This window comes from Penicillium expansum, assembly GCF_000769745.1.
Source record: "Penicillium expansum strain MD-8 chromosome Unknown contig203, whole genome shotgun sequence".
NCBI lineage: Eukaryota > Fungi > Ascomycota > Eurotiomycetes > Eurotiales > Aspergillaceae > Penicillium > Penicillium expansum.
In genome coordinates, this window is record NW_015971479.1 from 118,994 (window position 1) to 137,124 (window position 18,131).

Genomic DNA, 18,131 nt, shown 5'->3' on the forward strand with positions numbered 1-18,131 from the left:
GATCTATCTTTTGATGGAAGAGAAAATTCTCCCGAGGGTGACAAAAGGAAAGATGAGAATGAAAGTGGCAGATGATGAAAGATGAAAGATGGAGAGGAGGAGAGAAGGGAAATTGTGTGGGAAGACGGGGAAAACGGAGGGCAGTTTTTTTTTTACTGCCGACCACGCAATGACAATAACCAAGAAGTATAAGTTAGAATCAAAGGTGTAGTCTGTACTGACTGTTGATATTGAAATAAAAAGAACAGAAATAAAAAGCCCCAGAGGAAAAGAGGAAAAGAAGAATAATATGATGTCTAAAGAGGGCCCAGAGTGACGCTGAACAAGAAGTGTACTTGTAATTTATGTAATTTATATGTAATTGAACGTACCAGTATGACTCTTGTCACGGGGAAATGACCGATTTACGGCGCTTCGCTCGATTCCCAAGATTTTATGTGCCACTCCCGTCTGCTTAAAAGTCGATTACTTTTTGTTTTACTTTATTTTACTTTTACTTTTATATATTTTGATATATTTTGATATATTTTTTCTGCATGGTACTATGTAGATTATTTGGATTCTTTTTCCCTCCTCCAATCAACTCTTGTTAAGAGCCAGAGTACTTCGGTATTATCGGATCTAGAAGGTCATCCTTTCTTTCTCTGCATACTCGCACGGCCCCGGTGGTTTTTTTTTTTGGTTTTTGTTTAAAACATATCATATTGTCCGACATTGGTATTGTTTTCGAGTATACAGAGTACGGAGTACAATATACCTACTCCGTAGAGCTGACCGGCATCTCGAATTATCATCGGCCCGAGTGGTCGCAAGCTCCGTACTAAAGTTGAAACTAATGTATGTACCTCGCCCGCTTGTGTGAGTCGGGACCGGTCTAAACGCAGGTACTATCAATTCTTATGGCTAATTGTAAACGGTCGGACAAGCTTGAGAAGACAAGAAACATGGCACCTCCCAAAGACATCATGTTTCTTAGCGTCCCCGGAGCGAATCCAGATGCAGGTTAAGTGGGTACTGTTCGTTACTGGTGGAGCACACCTCCCGGTCCAGTCAAAGAAGTCTCGTGGGATGAAAGTCAATAAAGTCATCCATATCGTCTCGAGATCTCAATCGCTTATGCTCTGATATGTTTCAGATCAACGAGGAGGCCCCTTACGAGCTATCCGTGAAGAAATTGTAGAGAGAAAAATGCACAACCAGATATATTGATATTGAAGTTTATAGTCCATGCTCTTGGCGCAGCGGGGCGAAACGATAGTAAACCGAGAAATAGATGGATCCTCAAAGATAAGAAACGTTCTACGGGTCTTCTTACTTTGCTTTCATTTTCAGGCGCAAAAAAAAGAACCAACGTAATTGGTGTGTTTTTCACAACTCAAGTAAGATACTGTCATATATTGCATATATTCAATAAGAAGCGATCATATAGAATATCAAACCAGCAATAAATTTCATCTTGCTACGATCATAATAGCAACGGTATGAAAACTCACCGAGAGGCTCAGAAAGAGATCCCTATATTACCCGATAACGGTACCACCCGTGTATGAGGGAGATATACAGGATAGTCTGTCACGGAATTTCCCCGACATTTGCCCCCCATTTGCCCCCAAACGAGGTAAAGTACCAAGTAAAGAGGCAACCGACAACCTCGCAAATCAACGTTCTTCGTTGCCATCTGCCACCTTCGCGGGGGATCCTGAGGTGGACTTCCGTACCGGTTAACATCCCTGCTCTTCCCTCCCTTTTCTTTTAATCACTTTGCCACCGACACGGCACCAAGGCGGGGTTAAGGAACAACTCCGGCCACTCTCATGAATTTAGAGTCGATCCCCGAAATCCCGTGTCATTTTGATATCAATTGTCCCCGGGAGCCTGGTCGACTCATGTGGGGACGGGGACACGGATCGGTATACGGAACAGGCACGCGAGGCATAAACGAGCACAGGTGATGTTTTCTCCTCCAATGGCGCTCTGGGTAATCAGCTCCAGTATGGCACGGAGTCCTGGGGACTCCTAGACTGTTTTTTTTTGGCCCCACGACCCACCACAAGTCGGGGAATCCGAGATAAGAAGTGCTGATAGGAATGTAATTAGAATGTAATTAACCATGGTCATCCTAACAGAATGCAGATCGGTGGAACTTTTGGACCTTATCTCTTTGTTAGCATAAAAGTACATGACCTAGAGGTCATTCATGTGTCTAATCATATTGTCAAATCCATTTTGGATCGGGGGATGTGAGTGGGGGAAAACACTGTTTGTCTCAGGCACCCGGACAAACCCGAATATGTATGTCGCGGGGGCGCAGAGCACTGGGCAATTATTGTCATCGATGTACAGGGAAGGTGGGCCGTGGCGTCTGCACATTCAGCCCGCAACGACAATCTGACTGGTACTTTGGTCAAGGTCTTCGCCCACCGCAGTACAGTGAGGGGTTGGAGGGTGGTTTTTTTTTCTGTGCGGTTCTTGCGGTTACGCGAAAAAAATGTTTAGAAGGTCGAGGCATTTGACTGATTCCATATGAAGCAGCATCTGCCTAGGGGGGGGCGAAGAGCGTGGAGACAGGAGACCGACAACACTGCGCATATGTAACGAAATCAAACATTGATTCCTTTTTGGATGAACCGAAATGAAATAGGTGATATTTTTGATATTTTTGACATATTTGACCAAGTTGAGAAAGTTGACCGAGTTGGCACCGAAGTGAAGCCGAAGTCAAAAGGGAACACCAGGGACAATGGACTATATATATACGTTGCACTCAGCAAACCAAGAAAAATTGACGCCTTGCCGTGTGGTTATCCACCAAGACCGTCTCGATAAGACGTGACGCTACCTAAGGGGCCAAACAATGTGCTCACTGGTATCGCAACCAACAGGGAGAATCCTAGGTATCTCCAAAGAAAATTCAACGTGCAGAGAGAGATAAGACCCCTGCCTTGACACAATAAGGCGTTATCATTGGATATATCACCTACACCGCCATCATACTACAACTCTACTATCTCCAGATTTCAACCCCAGAATTTTCCTTCCCATCGGATCTCCGGGGGATCCTCCAATGCGGATCGTGAGGCGTTAATTGCTATGCTGTTAATGGACAAAGGTCCCTTATCTCCTGCGTCTTCCAAGGTTGGATTCTGTGAGATAAAGATGACGATATCTCTGATGTGACTGATCTTCGTGATTTCTGATTGTATCTCGCACAGATATGGGAATGACCAGATTATTGGTGCAATCTTAGATCATCACTGACGCGACGCCATCAGTAGATCACGCAACAGAAATTCAAAGATTACAATCTTCATAGAGAATCCGGTTTATTCTGGTTTATCTTGCCAATCTCTTCTTTATTCTATCTTCATGCAAGGGTTCCTATCAAGACGGATTCCGCGGGCCTGCCAATCTCTTCGATATTCTATCTTCACACAAGGGTTCCTATCAAGTTGGATTCCTCGGGCTTATTCACGTACAAATCACTACTAGCTATTTGTTATCAGGACTTCTCGTGGTTTTCTATCTGCTTTTTATCTATCTACCTATACTCCGTATGTGTCAGGGAGTTCGTTATCAAAGACTCAGATAGCATCGAGTCCAGAGGCAATTGGCATTTATGTCCGTATGTCTAGGGACATAAATTATCCTCGCAGCCGCAATGCTCTTCACTGGTATCGGGAATTTGATTGGCTTCTCTCGACGAGCCAATAGCCTGACTCGACCTTTTTGCCTTTTGTGTGGGTTTCTGAGTTAGGAGCAGGAAGGATTCCGGACCAATGAAGCCCCGAGAACAAGTCAAGATCCTGGGCTGTTGTTCACTTCTTTGCATGTGAGGTATTATGCATCACTTCACTCTCAGCTTTGCCACAACTATTCAACGCAAGCAAGAATACAATTCTTCGTACAGAGTACTCCGTGCTACTATTGTGTGACTTACAATTAACCTTTGACAAAGCAAGGGTGCACCGTACATATACAGTTCTGTAAGCAGGAAACAGGAAACTCATATCATATTTACAGGTAGGACTCTTATTGTACATTAAGGATAAACAAATCAGAGCTCTGGAGAGAGGGCCAAGGCATTCTAAGAAAAAAAAGATAGATATTCAATGAAGGCATTGTGCAATGTGTACAAATAGGATATGCATTGCCAGCACAAATTAGGCACTTGCCTTGGAGAAGACCCAGAGGAGATAAAATCGTGGCCCAGAAGCAGAGAAGTATAACAAAAATGGTCGACTTCACTCCAATGTGTGATTGCAATGTGGTATAGCAACCCTTCAATTGTTATTCTATCTTAGTCGTTAAGCTGGTCCATATATTTCCAGCATGTAGGAGTTTCATATTCCTAATGACACAGAATTTGACAGAAATGAGAAGGGTATCATGTATTGACGATATAACACATAAATCTTCCATGGGAATAAAGAGCAATGAAGAGGGGGTAAAAAGTCTATAAGGGTGACCCAAAGAAAAGCTCCAACAAATGAGGTAAAATGACACTCCAATCCAGACAACCACCGGCCAGAAACAAAACCCCCATACAACCGGGGTAAAAATGCCACCAAATGAGATAGAGAAAAGCACGCAAAAACAGACCGGGTTTAAAAATAACCCGGAGAGATGGAGGGGAAATGAAAGGGTGGGACTATGCCATGATAGAAAAGGTAAAAGACAAGAAAGCATGGGGAAAAAAAGCCACCCGAAAACCCTTGCGCCCGCTAATGACTAGCTGCAAAAGCAGACCCGCCACGGTATATGAGGATGAGGTGAAAATATAGAAGATGAAATGCCAATTGGGGGTAAAAGGTATGTGTATGTCCCTCGGGGTATTAGAAATGAAACAGGCCGTCTAGGAATGTGATGTGCAACGTGATAAAACTCGGACTCGAAGAAATGCAAAAAAAGGGGATAAGCGTGGCAGAGGCGAAGAAATGAAAGAAAGGGTTCATGGATTCGGTGACCGTGATGGGCCTCCGGGGTGTCCCATCGAAGCAGGATTAGGCGGGTATGCATGGTGTGGAACTGCGTCGCCGGGGTACATAGGATACGGCACCACGCCCATTCCAGACATGGCACTCATATCCTGCCATTGCGGGTAGCTCATTCCTGGTGGGTATGAGACTGACCCTGGTGTGTGCATCTCAGGCGTGCCTGGCGAGCCTTGCGGGGCCATGGCCATGGCACTCGTGGCAGACAGGGATTGTGCGGGTGTAGTCATTCTCCGTTTGAGCTCCGTGGGCATTTGTGGGTGAAATTGATTAGGGTATGATGATCCCATGTCCTGCCCAGGATAGCTCATGGTTCGTGGTGGTGGCTGCGGGACCTGCCAAACTGTTCCGTCTGGCTGCATAGCGTATGCTGTCTGGCCCATAGGCTGCGCTGGGCCTCCCATTGAAGATGCCGCGGATATCGGCGAAGGGGGCGGCAGGCCTGAGTGTATGCTCCCGGGATTCCATAAGTTGGGTGACATATTCATCATCTGACCCTTTCCGGCTGCCATTGTATTCAACAGCTGCGGGTCCGCGATTGTCGTAAATTCGTCCCATGCGACCCCCGGGTCCATCGGTTGATGTCCAGCAAAGTCTCCTGGTCCCATGGGTCGGTCTAGTTCGAATTAATCAGTCAACGAATGCGTCTTGATTGCAGTGCAGAGACGATTATCTAAACCTACCTGGCGTTAGACTCATGTTGGCTTGAACCATTCCAACGTTGTACGTTGACATGTCCTGCGCGGACGTGTTCATTGGCATAGTCTGGTATGGGTAGAAAGTCTCGGCGGGGTCGGCCATCAAATTAGTCGGAGAGGAAGCAATCGGTGTGGTATTTGAGCGCTCGGTTGAGGGTGTCTCCAATCTCGAATTTGGTCGTGATTTCTTTTCAATCGGTGGTTGTTGGTCCACTGGAAAAAACTGACAGTCCTTTCTCAATCGAATGCAGTTCTCACATCGTCCTTCCGTGTCATCTGGCGCTACAAGACATCGGATCTTTCGTCGTCGGCAGTGCACTGTAAAGGTATAAGTAAGATTATCACATGCAAATACCCCATCCTCGAGAGGGGTTGTTCATTTCCTCCTGATCGACGCACTTTCGCACTGCGAAAACGACAGAGAAAGAAAGGCGACAAGCAAAAAGGGCGATGGGTGCTTGGGATTCATTACTGACCACATGCGACAGAGGTTCGATGATATCCTAACTTATTGCGCTTCTTGTCATTTGCGTCCATAACGCTTTGTGAATTTGCTGTTGATGCCATCTGGTCGACAGCTATGGGCATAGCTCCCACGAGCACTATTCTGTCGGTGTGTCGGTCGAAGGTGCATCAACGGCCCTGGCGAAGCGAAAGGTGTGCTTTTGAAGCAACTGGCTGAGAGTTCCTCGAGGCGTGATCAAAGATGAATGCGACAAGAATCCGCGCAAGGCCATACAGACACTGCGGAGAGAATATGACCGAGGAGTGCCTCCAGAGGATGACGCTGCTTCAATTCCCGGGCTCTGGTCCACATACGCCACACTGGATCAGGTCTGATATTGCGCGCGTTTCAGAGCGAGGATGTTGGGCGTATGTTAGGGCCCGCCGTGTGTCTCAAAGTATAGAGGTAATCTTGCAATAGAATGGCCGAGGATAGATTGGATTCCAGCTTCGGAGGTCCCAAATTCCCAAGTCCAGTAATTGCGAATTAATCAAGGATAATTATAGTGATTAAAGTGTTTGTAGAATGCCGGGGATTTGGACGGTGATAGGGCCTAGAAGTTTATTGTAGCCCAGTTTGAGATCGAGGAAGAAACCACACTAGGGGGACAAGTCAAACGATAATAACCAAAAAGAGATTAGTAAGAAAAGGGAGAAGGGAAAAAAGAAAAGAAAAATAGGGTATTCAAAGGAGCGAATATGAAGTGAACGGTGTGAAGAGAAGAAGAGCAGATCGAAGATGGTAGGTATAGTCCAACAGGTAGAAGCTAATCGCGGGGTGAAACGCCCAAAGGTCTTTTTGTTATTTTTTTTTTTTTTTTTAAAGAGAGAGTTTTTTTGGGAGATTTTTGGTTTAATTTAATTTTCACAAGTATGTATATCACGCCGTACGTGGAACAAGGTGGCTCTCATACCAACTAAGACTAACACGGATGTATCGACTTAGCCCAAATCAACTGCAGGTCATTGTCAATGGATGATCAGTTCAGGGGTCCGCGGACAACTTCCCTTAATGCTCTAGATTTACTACGTTAGTGTATCGCAGACTTTACTCTTGGATGGAGAGTATTTCTTGTTTTCTACAAAGTTTTCCCTTTTTAGTCTCTTTTTTCTCTCATCATCACTTTTTTTTTGGCCTATGTAGTTCCTTATTTTAAATCCTGTTACCATCAGATTGGTCCTTGGATGATTAGGTAACTTGCCAATGCCCCCTGATTGCGTACTATAGACCCGGTTCTTCAAATGAAGTACAGACGAGGAACCATGGTCTGGGAGCCCTGACAACAGTGGGGATGTGTGGATGTTGGATGATGGCCGCTCAAAGTGTTCAATACCAGTTAGGTTTAGGGCCAACAAGGATACCTGTCAATCATCGATGAACTGGGGAATATTTCCTTCAAGTCCCAAATAAGTGATTGGTGACGCGAGCTTAGGTCGGCACCTAGAACCAATAGACTTGTTGATTTGGGGGTCCATCAAAAAGAACCTTCTGTGTCTGGTCATTTCAGAGGCTGATCCCTATAAAGCTAGAGGGCTTCTCGAAGGGGTACAGTGCAGCTCGATCTAAGGACTATTGACCACATGGCCTTCTGGAAGACTAGAAATCCCACTATACCCGATGATTCTACTCCGTAACATTATATGAACTGAAACGAACCATCGGTTAATTTGTGCTAAAAACAGATTCAGGGTCCACGGTCAATGTGTATCAGGCTATTACAACATAGTTTTTATTGTTTTAAATCCGGTTTCGTTTTTTTATTTTAGGATTTGTAGTTTGTTTAATATAACCTTTATTTTGGTCTAAAAAGGATATTATTATAATAATATCTGTAGTTTTGGTTTTGCCCCTTTTTCCAAGTAACTTCAATTCCTTATTTGGCTGGCATCTTTACCCGGAAAAAAAAAAAAGAAAGAAAGGAAAACCGTCAAAAGGATCGATGGGACTAAGTGGACCAATCAATGACCACGGACCTTTCTGCATGGATCCAACCACAATGTACGGAGTAGTACCTTGGAATGAAAAGTCTTTACCTAATTATACATCTAATGCTAATAGGACAATCTGCGTGTTTCAACGTTTATGATGGCGTATCTGGGGCACACTTCTAGAAACACGTACGTGGCCCTTAAGATTTGATTCTAACACAATAAAATATTAACATTGTACTTTGAAACCCAATAGACATCAATCTGCATCTACACAGCCCTGAACTACACCCAAGTAGGATAACCGTCCGAAAGCCTTAAAACACAACTACGCACAAATAATATAATATAATATAATATACGGAGTACATGGTAGGGTAACATACTGCGAAGTGCAAGCGATCTCACAAACTCTGCGTGGGGCAGGTCAAGGTTTGATTAAGGATCGTCTTTACTGTGGTAGCGTGTTACAGGTTGGTCTTGGCATTCGTATGGGGCTCATCTCGGGGTTTTTTCCTTCTGTCTCAGCTTCTATGGAGTCTTATGGAAGGAAATATTCTAGGTTTGAATGGAGAAATAACGGGGAATTGGTGCTTATTCTACCCATAAAGTATAATGTTACTTCTTCGGGCACACAAGAGGGGGGGGGAGAAAAGGGGGTGGCTATTAGACTCCCACCGGTTAAACCGAAGAGGAAAACGTGTCAAACCTGGCGTGGCTTGGAGAATATACTGTCCTGGTACGAAGTGGACTGGAGTGGACGATGATCTTCATACTATGGTATGGTGTATCACGTCAAAACAACCCCTCAAGGCCAATAAACGCCACCGATCACCGTACTCGGCATACTCTCGTGCTCTCCAAGCCACTCCTACAACGTACTTTGTACAACCTACCAGGAGACTCTAATGTACAATGTAAACTATATGCTTTAGCATCGAGATTTTGAGCCCAAGGGGATGGTTTTACCGCCATTTTGCGAAGAAAAACGACAAATTGTTGCTGTACATACTGCCCACGCTCTGGCCCCGCAACTTAGCACACTCTGGTCGAAGATCGACAAGCACGGGTCTTGGGAAATGCGCAACAGCCGATACTATTGGGTATCGCGACAAAGACTATCTGGAGTTGAGGTGTATGTGTAGCTGAACAACCAGCGCATGTATCGTGACGCGGTGAATGTTAAAATGGGATAGATCTCGTAGTAGTGCGAGGTCGGCGACTCCGCAAGCATAAAATCAATATATGTACGAGTGTAGATAGCATATGGTAGTTATACAACATAAATTTACAACATAAAGTTGTAGCATTCTAGCAGTAACTATGTCGTAAGGTCCGTAACCAGGTTCACTTGAACGCAATTAGCGTAAAGCCCCAACGGGCCTCGCGTCGTTGTCGATCGGCCAATTGTTTAAACTGAAACAAGGGTCCAGTCCAGGGCTGAGCCAGATCTTGTTAATCTTAGCCAAGAATAAACACATGTGGATAGAAGTAGAACAATCTTTGCATTCTAAGAAGTCGCTTAACCACGTCTATACTAGTCTACTTGGGTACATGTTTAATCTTGTTTTTTTATTGTACGGAGGACAATTCCAGAAATGTCCCTAACTATTCCCTTCTGGGATTAGTAGGCAAAGCCCCTGCCAAATCCCAACTGCCGGGCTCCGCAGTGGCGTGCAGGTATACCCTATGAGGCATTAGGCGTGTTATGATGATCGCTCTTTGGGAAACTGCTTATCCGATGGTATTTTTTTTTTACTAGGATGGTCTGTCGCGTGGCATACTTTCGGGGTTGGTGCTATTTTGGAATGTCTACTCCGTAGGCCTTACATCCCCTAGGGAGTTTTGGTAACAAGCCTTCAGTTACCCAAGGCACCTCCATACAACATGCATATACGGATGCATACGTTATGCAGATGATAAGATGATATGATCTAATATGTAAGAACTCTGAGATGATGTGATATGATCTCAGGGTGCAATATAATGCAATTAGGGTTATACCTCTAATCCAAAAGTATACTTCCCCTACTCCGTACTCCCTACTCCCTACAATATATATAGTAACAAAACTCCGTACGGAGACTCCGTACGGAGTTTGAGATCGGAGATCTCCCTGTGGACCAGCAATGCAGGGACCTTACTGGTCTTTCAGCTTTGGTCCGGTTGTTTCACCATCCTCGGGGCCCTTGGCTTCATTCGGTCGTCGGCTGCCTCAAGGGGGAGGGTCACCCTTTTTAACCTGCAACCTGCCTTACGCGTCCTCCCAAGAAAAACCCCATTCCTCTCTTCATTTTGCCCCTATCATGATTTGCGGCGTTTTTATTTTATTTTTATTTTGTTTTTAGCTGATGGAGAAGAGGAAGGTGGTATTCACTATTCTAACTTTCTCCGATGGCGAGGCCCCCTTCTTGACAGGCTTGGGTTTCTCCCTCCCCCACGGCTCCTCCGAAGAGAAAGCCGTTGAAGCTGCCGAAGGCTTTTTCTAGTCCCAAAAAGGAGCTAATATCCGCAGACTTATTCTACATTGTACACAGGCATGGAGATACAATGCCCCCAGTTTGCGCGATTATAGCCTGTCGTGTTTCGGGCTCATTTACCCCGTCCAGCCCCCAAATTCGGCTTCCAGAAATAGCAGCATGCGCAATTCTATTCATTTGCGAAATCCCACCTCATTCGCTTATACGCACCACAACCATTACATCAATGGCTCTCGCTTGCCTTATTGAACATGCGACACAACATGTCACACGAGTTTCCCCGGACCGACTTATTATCGCATGGCACCCAACAGCAGCACACCACGCCCGAGCGAATGTTTCCCTGTCTCGGCTGCCCCGCGCGTCGATGACAAGAATCTCCGGCGCTTGAGCTGCCTCTGGGCCTTGCGACAATGTCGATTGCGGCGCTGAGGTGGAGGAGAGGGAGTCCAACGAAACATACTTGTATCGATAAGAGTTGTGCAGAGGATGGCCTGGTAGACGCGTGTACTTGGAAACGGGCCTCGTAGGCTGCTGGGGCTCATCTTTCTCGCGGTCGGATGACTTGTGAGAAACGACCCCCAACGGTGGACAGCACTCGTGGGCGGAGATAAAGCGCACATTATACTTGAGGGGGAAACAAACCGTAGTTGAAACTCCAGCACTATCCGCATCTTTGATCGCGAACGACATGGATGCCTTAGCAGGTGTAATGCCGTTGCTATTGGGGGGCTTGTAATCATTGACTGACAAAGTCAACCCTTCGATAGTGATAGTGTGTATCGCACTTGTCTCTGGATTATCCGTTGGGAGTGTAAAGGCTTTCGCTGTGATGTCTCCCATGCCTAGCGGTGACGATTCCAGCACAAGCTTAGCTCCTTGCTTGATTCGAGGCCTGCTCGAGATCTGCGGAACCTCTTCAACCGGGAGTTCAAGCCATCCACACTTGAATAATTCCCGCGTAATCTCATCGCGGGGCATCATGTCGCTGCTGATCCACCCCATGCACGTCTTAGCTCCCTTTGAACAGGACAGGACACGTCCGACCACGCATGCTTTACTCCACCAACTCCGTTCTCCATAAACGAACCCTCCATAGAGGTTGGCAATTGAGCCCAGTTTATCCAGTGCATCTGCGTCGTTCTCAAGCAGTGTCGCCATGAGAAGGTGACTAATCGCCTCTCCGGGTATCACGAACCCGGAGAGCAAGGAGCGCGAGATCCAGCCTAAATTTTTAGACTGTGGATCGCCAGAGCTACAAAGCTTGACGCGTCGTCGGCAGGGGCTTCGTGCGTACATATCCTCCTTGGCCAGTAACATCTCCTTGGATATCTTTTCCCGTCCCCACCTGTCATCAACGACTAAGGCAGGCAGAACCGGATTGTTAGGATCTCCAAGTTTGAGCTCCATGGTAGCTCTCAGTGCAGCCAATTTTGGCCATCCAATGTTTTCTGCGAAGACATACAGACCCTCCAGCTGCTGCCGAACGTGCGAAGAGCTCAGTTCACAGTCCCAGGCAGACTGTAGATCCGCAACAGGCGAGCTATGCCGAGCGATGCTCTCAAGCAGTGAGAACCGATGGCTTTTCCCAGGCGGCTTGGTGGCTGAGCCACCCGGAGATGGCCCTGATTGTGGCGACGGGCAAGTGATATGCAGACTGTTGAGGAACCGGCGCACAACAACCAGATCCCAATTCAGCTTGCCTTCTCGCAAATTCTCGAACTGTACAAGCTCATGAATCGTGATATGACCGCCGTGCGGATCATGCAACATGCCAACTCGCACGAACGCGTCCAAGCGAAGAAGCAACTCGGCAGAGAGGAGCATCTGGATCAGCAACCACTTTCGCTCCATCCCGGACTTGATCAAAACATCCCGCGGCACCTTTTCATTACTTGAACCGGGGTCCAGACAGTCCCCATCGCCATGCAGGGATACCTCCCATAGGACCTGCCCTGCCCGAAAGCGCCATTCTGGGAGACTGAAATTGATCCATGCTCCGGGGGTGGCCAGCACGATTGCCAAAGTTTTGATCTGGGATTTGACGCTTTGCGGATGACCCCCTATGATGTCGGCAGGTGGAGGGCGAGGGTGAAGGAATTGAGTGTGTAAAATGTCGTGCAACTCGCGCGGGCTTTCAATATCCAGGATTGTCTTCGTTGATCCCTCCGTGAGCATTTCATGTCGGTACTTGCGCAGATAGTCTAAACGTTGCACCAGAGATCGCATGTTGATATCTCGTACTCCAATGCGCTTCCAGGCCTCGGGGCCCCCGCAAATGAGCTTATGTCGATCGTACACGGCACCACTTTGACACTGCGAATACGGTTTGTTGTATCCCTCCATTATATTAAACGCCTCCGTTGCCGCCATGGTTGAGACTTGTTGTAAGTATGGAGGTTTCCTTGGGGTTTCGGGGCCAGTATATCGGATCGCGTCCGCCACAGGTAATTCAAGAAAGTGCCGGAAACCGACGGTGCCAGGTTCTTTGCCATTATTGGACAACATGTTCGGTACTTCGAAGATCCCAACGTCAAACGTTGCCCTGTTGACAGCGCCTATTCGGCGCCAGTCAAGAGCTTGGGTCGGAACGCCGCCTTTGATAGCCCAGTCGTCTGGGAGCGGCAGATGAGCGTGAAGTGTGCTCAGAGTGAAGGATGCATGGGGCAGTGGCTTGCGATCCCACATATGTTGGATTACTGAGTTCTGCTCATCCCAGGGGAATATCACCTCGGGATACCATCGACCATGCTTGCCCTTCTCCAGAAGAAAGTGGGGTGCCCCAGACAACATTGCCTTGATGTCTTTCGTCGTGAGTTTTGATTCCTCTGGTGGGACATGGTTGGCAGCAGGCGACTTGTCTTTATGTTTGGTCGCCATCTCCAGTCTGGATTCGAGATGATCATAGATATTTCCAGGTTGCGCTGGCTCACAGTGTGCCCCTGCTGTGGGAGAGTCGCGCCTAGGGGAGCCAGGAGGATCTTTGTTGTCATCTCGCTGGCCACTACTCACTCGTCGTAATTTTGGTAGCGCGTTCGCCTCAGTTAAACGCGACTGTTCTTTTTCCTTTTTCGCCATGAGCTGGTTGTTATAACGACAAAATAGACATTCTTACTTGTGTTGCGGTTGAAGGACGTGTGTCCGAACTACCGCTGTGCCTTCGAAATAGACTTCGGAATGCCCCGTTGTTGGTTTGGTCATCTTCGTGATACTCGGGAGTATGGCGTTGTGATGGTGACCGCTTGAGTGCATTAAACTCATTCTGGGCAGTGGAAGCTGCATCTGAGGAACGACGTCGGCCAAATAGGAAAGACATCAGAACCCATAAGGGTGCGAGTATTGCAACTTCTAAATAAATCAAATGTCCCAGGAAAACAAAAGATTAAGAAATAGAAATCCGAGATATTAAGAACTATACTCTTAAGTGCTGATCTCGGCTCCTCGGCTCGTGAGATGATCCTGGAAACGGCAATGCGGCAAGTGGGTGAGAGCCGAATTTTTCCGTACATGCACAAATGATGATGAGATGAATTAATGAATCCCAGAATCTGGTATCAAAAAAAAATAAAGAAGCAGGGAGGTTAGGGAGGTTAGGCTGAGATTTGGAAAGTGATGACGTCTTATGGACGCGGCGAGCATCATACCATCCATCTTATCTACGTTGTATGTTTGTACATCTTTTTAGACAAAACAGCAAACTAAAACAAACTTCTTTATATACTTCTCGGTATCTGATTTCAAGCGAAAGCGACATAAGAGCCTCAAATTTATATTAAAGCTAGAGGGCTTATCCTTGTTTTGCATACACCAGAAGGAATTTATGTGTACATAGGAAGGTACTTTTTTTTTGTCCATGCAGGACTGATCATAATTTCTCTCATTCTCTCATTAGAAAATCCAGTTCTCATAATATCATCAAACTTCCGCGGTAAGGTACTCCCCATCGATTGCATCCTTTTTTGTTTTTCTTACGAATGCTGGTGGAAGAATTCGAGAACGGTCTTGTATCCACGCTCGTACTCCTTGCGCACCTCGGGGCTCTCCAGATCCGATCGCGCAGCCATCCAGCCATGAATCTGAGTTGGGAAGGTCTCAACGTACTTGGGCCCCTTCAAGTTGGCCTCGAAGTCCTTGACGTCTTGGGCGGGTTCATCTTTTGAGGCGAGCAACGCCATGGGGATGTTCACGGCCTTTGCGTCATTGGCGTCCACCATAGCCGGGTGGCACTGCACGGCCGCCTTGAACAGTTTGTTATCAGCGCCGGAGGACAGTGAAGCGATCTTGCCGCCCCAGCAGAAGCCTAGGATCGACCAGGACTGGAAGTTGCCGCCAGGGGCTAGCTTGTTGCCTTCGGCGACGACATTGGGGATCTTGGAGAGGGTTTTGGGTGGCGCGGCCTTAGTTGAGAAGAAGTGACCTAGCTTCTCCTTGTGCTCCTGGGTGGTAGGGGGATACCACGAGATGTCGGCGGGGCTGCCCTCGAAGAAGTCGGGAATGAACACGCGGTATTTCTGGTCGGTCGACGTAGCGAGGATGTCGGCACCCTGGATGGTCTGGTCGAAGAAGCCGAAGATGTCTGCATATCACGCAACTGTATCAGTGAATGGTCGTGGTGCATTCCTCATGGGGAGATGAGTGACTGACCATACACGACCAAGATAGCCTTGGTGGCCGATTCGGGGCCGGTGACGTCTAGAAGTGATCTCATTAGCTTAATCGTAGGAGTTCAGCGAAAGTAAGAACACACAAGTCTTCAGGCCATTGATGGTCTTGTATTCACCCTTGGGCTGGTAGCCCTTGGATACAACAGGGGGGATTCTGTGCACGGGGATGGTCAGCGACGAGTAATTGAGCCATCACAGAATGCAATGGATGTAGGGACCACGAACGAGCAACAGGCTTTACTGATTCCAGACATGGTTGTAAAGAAACAAGCTTGGAATGGAAAGGGGTGTGGTAAAGTGGTATTTGCAAGCAACGGTCTTCGGAAGGTCAGAAATGGTCTCTATTTCGTTTGGGGGTAACCAGGACTAGAGATGTACATACAAGCTTCAATTGAGTTCTGAATCAAAAGCGAAGTTGAAGAAAGTAGGTCTGGAGGTAGAAAGGGGACTCGAAACGCAAAGCGGAAAAATCATTGGAGTGCTCTACCCCGCCGTTCGACGTCATCGGAGCAACACTCGGCAATTCAAGGAGATGCAACCCGGTGCAACTAGGAAATCTCAAGGCTATTTGGCTCGTTTTCTGTTTGGTTGTCCTCGGTCTCTTGATGGCTTGATTTCCAAAACTGCTCTGTTTAGTCTGTTTGGTCGGCTATTAACGCGATCGGGTGATTTATGTGGATATATATATTGGTCTAACCACAACCGAGGTTATATGCCATTTATATCAACGTGAGCAGACAAATAGGTAGCACAAACGATTTACAATGAAATTTGAACTAGACGTTCTACTGAGATAAAAATTTTCGAAAACCGGGGTACTGGGTGAGCCTGTGTATGTTGTACAACATAGCGAAAGACTCATAGAATTTGATAATGTGATTTCCTGCAGTAAACTAAAGCGAAGAAGTATCACAAACATCACTGGGTCTTGATGAGACCACAGCATTTATGCACTCAGGGGTTTCACCGCAGAAAATGTCATACCGAACATCTAGCTTTATGAGCTTGATGAGAGCCCAAGAGTGATAAATACAGGAAATCAAATCGGTCAAATTTTCATGATAAATAGAACAACACGATGCGAGAGAAAGTTGACGTCTCTTCTTAATTCTTACCTCCAAGGCAATACAATGCAAGCACTGTCAGAATATTGCCGCAAGGGAGGATCTTACAGCGACCGAAAGATGCTCGTGGGGCTGTTCTCATCGAGAGGCGAAAAAAAAAGAAAAAAGAAATAAAACTAAATTCCCAAAAAATAATTGCCGAGACAGAGAGGCTCTAGCTTGGGATTCTAGACTAACCTTGGAACAGAAAGAGAGATCCGTGCTCTATTACCTTTGTTGAGTGTGAGACCCATATATTAGCAGATTATAGTCGATATACAGAAATAGCCCAGACACGTTGGAAAGGTTCGCAGGCAAAATGTGGGCTCTGAAATCCACATAGGCCGGGACATACCCATCCGCCCTGCAGCAAACTCATGGCCGCAGATCTCCCGTGAGCAAAAAATAGTCATCCTTCCACGAAACGCCATTCCCGAGGACGATCGTGAACGCCAACCGTGAGCCTCACCGAAGCCACATCGGCAAGAGCCGATGCAGGCGGCACTAAGGCGTTCAAACCCAACCAGGTGGATCCTTGCGCGCTGTCACATCTGGACAGTACTTAGGAGCCGCCTTGCATGAGAGGAGCGACTAATCGGCTGCGAACCGTAGCATAGTGTGGTCCAGGGATTGCACCTGCAAATCGAGAAAAGGCTGTGCGAGGTCGATCAAGTGGGAACCTAGCATAGGAGAGGGGCCATAGATGGTTGATGATCAACTGATCGTCGGTGAGATGAACCTTTTTGGGTAGGCGATGTGCGGCTACAGACGCGGTGGAGGGATGTGAGCGCTATCGATTTTGTCGACTCTATTTCAGCGTCCAAGACAAATCGGGGTGTCTAGTGAATGTTAGTATACCGCATAGAATGTATAGAATGTACCACTTGGGAGAAATGCCGTGTCTGTCACTCACGAAACACAGCTAGGGTAGAGGTATGCAGTTCTCAAGAATGTGACTCGCCTACCTCTCGCATGTCTAAGACTTGCCCCCCTTTTCTTTTCTTTTTTTCCCCCCTTCTCCTATTTCTTTCTCTTTTTTTTTTTGCTTTTGTGAGCACTGCAGGTTTTGAAGCCTAGCTTGCTACGGAGTACTAAATACGGGGGAAATGCGGACTGGATCGTAATATTAAATCCCATGCGCCAGTGGACATGTCTAAGCTGTGCCAAGGAGCTTCAGCTATCCGAGCATCCTATGCATAGGTAGAGGGAGTTACCAGCCTCCATGGAGTACTCGGCACATATCTTTAAACCATGTGATAATTAGTTTGCGGCAGATCAGCTCTGTCAAGTTTTATATTTGGTTTAGCTATGTACGGGGTAGGGAGCACATACTACAATGATAGACATCGATCGACAGGGCATGCCCTCCCTCCCCCCCTTTTCCCCTACATAAGCATCTGCCACGTCCGTGCAGAAGGCAACGAAAGAGATGCCTCTGTTGGTTGATTGGAGGATAAGATATCTTTCGGGACCCAAGCGAGGTTCTCGTGTGGAGTGCTCGAGACCCGTTTCATTGGCATTCCGCCACCCAACCTACAATATTACTTAGATCGTACAACATATGAGGGAAACCCGAGAGAGTGGATGCTGGAGGCGATTGGCTTTCGGGGACTGAGAGAATAACGGGTTATGTTAAGTTGACCTTTTTAAGGCCCGAGCCAACCTTGGAAAGTAACAAAAGCGAAAAAAAAGAGGAAGCGAAAGGAGCTACCATGGCCGGTGAACCCGGGGGACCAATCAAATCGACCTTCTACTTGGGCTA

The 18,131-nt window shown here is 46.9% G+C and overlaps 4 protein-coding genes across 4 annotated transcripts; 1 reads left to right on the forward strand and 3 right to left on the reverse strand.

Moving 5' to 3' along the window:
• Positions 1-4,948: 4,948 nt before the first annotated feature.
• Positions 4,949-5,747, reverse strand: PEX2_063450 (putative C6 finger domain protein; the record flags this gene model as incomplete). Its single annotated transcript, XM_016743616.1, has 2 exons — positions 4,949-5,607; positions 5,675-5,747. 2 exons carry the CDS (start codon positions 5,745-5,747, stop codon positions 4,949-4,951), a joined length of 732 nt encoding a protein of 243 aa, XP_016593858.1.
• Positions 5,748-8,737: 2,990 nt separating this feature from the next.
• On the forward strand, positions 8,738-9,031 carry PEX2_063460 (uncharacterized protein; the record flags this gene model as incomplete). Its single annotated transcript, XM_016743617.1, has 1 exon — positions 8,738-9,031. One exon carries the CDS (start codon positions 8,738-8,740, stop codon positions 9,029-9,031), a length of 294 nt encoding a protein of 97 aa, XP_016593859.1.
• Positions 9,032-10,794: 1,763 nt separating this feature from the next.
• PEX2_063470 (uncharacterized protein) lies at positions 10,795-13,680 on the reverse strand (the record flags this gene model as incomplete). Its single annotated transcript, XM_016743618.1, has 1 exon — positions 10,795-13,680. One exon carries the CDS (start codon positions 13,678-13,680, stop codon positions 10,795-10,797), a length of 2,886 nt encoding a protein of 961 aa, XP_016593860.1.
• Positions 13,681-14,570: 890 nt separating this feature from the next.
• Positions 14,571-15,310, reverse strand: PEX2_063480 (dienelactone hydrolase family protein; the record flags this gene model as incomplete). Its single annotated transcript, XM_016743619.1, has 2 exons — positions 14,571-15,178; positions 15,247-15,310. The coding sequence occupies 2 exons, from the start codon at positions 15,308-15,310 to the stop codon at positions 14,571-14,573; spliced, it is 672 nt and encodes a 223-aa protein (XP_016593861.1).
• Positions 15,311-18,131: the final 2,821 nt, after the last annotated feature.